At 37.2% G+C, this 933-nt stretch overlaps 1 protein-coding gene across 1 annotated transcript in view; it reads right to left on the bottom strand.

Moving 5' to 3' along the window:
• Positions 1-933, bottom strand: part of LOC119586535 (glycosylphosphatidylinositol anchor attachment 1 protein-like) — a gene marked incomplete at its 5' end in the record, with an annotated part of 7,376 nt that overhangs the window by 3,212 nt on the left and 3,231 nt on the right. Inside the window, 2 exon segments of the mRNA XM_037935291.1 lie at positions 368-561; positions 734-852. Of these exon segments, the coding sequence (XP_037791219.1) occupies positions 368-561; positions 734-852 (313 nt within the window).

Raw genomic sequence — 933 nt, 5'->3', positions numbered from 1 at the left:
ATAATTTAGTATATAAAGCAAATCCCCAGTCAGTGCTTAGTTTAGTAAAATAACAAATTCTTAATGTTTACTTATTTACTTTCTCTGGTATCATCTTGACAAGTACTATTTTATTAACAATGTTAAAGTCCTTAAAAAAGGACAGACATGTGTTTTCCTGAATTCACTTACCCTGTAAATGATAACTCTCTTATGGAAAGTGACATTTGTATGAAGAAAATGCTTCACTATAAAATCTAAGGCAAAAATATACCCACTAACTGACACAACTTATTATGGGACTTGTATATACAAAAGAATCGTAATTCAAAGCCATGTCATTTATGATGTTCAGGGTCAAATAAACAGAGAGCAGCATTGTAATCACCAATGGAGATGTATCGATTGGTGGCTGGCAACAGGTAGAAGAAAAAGGACTGATGGAATCGCTCCAGCAGGTTGTTCAGAGAGCGGCACACTCCCTCAAGCACCCGTCCCAACTGCTGGAAAGACACGTTTCGCCGATTACGAGGGTGATGCGTGCTGTGCTGACCCTCCAATGTCACCGCAGCAATGCCATACCTAGAGATTAAAAAGTGAACTTAATGATGCAGTTTGAGAAGGAGGATAGACAAAAATCTATAGATTTGTACTGATAAATACATTCATAAACATACATGTAAACATTAAAAAATAAAAGAAAATATTATTCACAATTCCCTATTTCCAGAATGAAGTATGTAACACTATTTACCTGTGATATAATCCATGGTTTCCTGTGGGAACTCCTGATGCTTGTGAAGAGATCATGGAAAAGAGTGTGCCTACTTGGTGGAGCCATCCATGGAAGGTCTCTGGCTGAGGATGGTTCCCCTGAGAAAAAGGAGTGGCAAGGGCAAGTAAGAACACTGAAATTTAACTTAAATAAAACAAAGATTTGAAATGCCCATATGC

Source organism: Penaeus monodon, chromosome 21 (genome assembly GCF_015228065.2).
Source record: "Penaeus monodon isolate SGIC_2016 chromosome 21, NSTDA_Pmon_1, whole genome shotgun sequence".
NCBI lineage: Eukaryota > Metazoa > Arthropoda > Malacostraca > Decapoda > Penaeidae > Penaeus > Penaeus monodon.
This window is presented reverse-complemented; position numbering and strand designations above follow the sequence as displayed.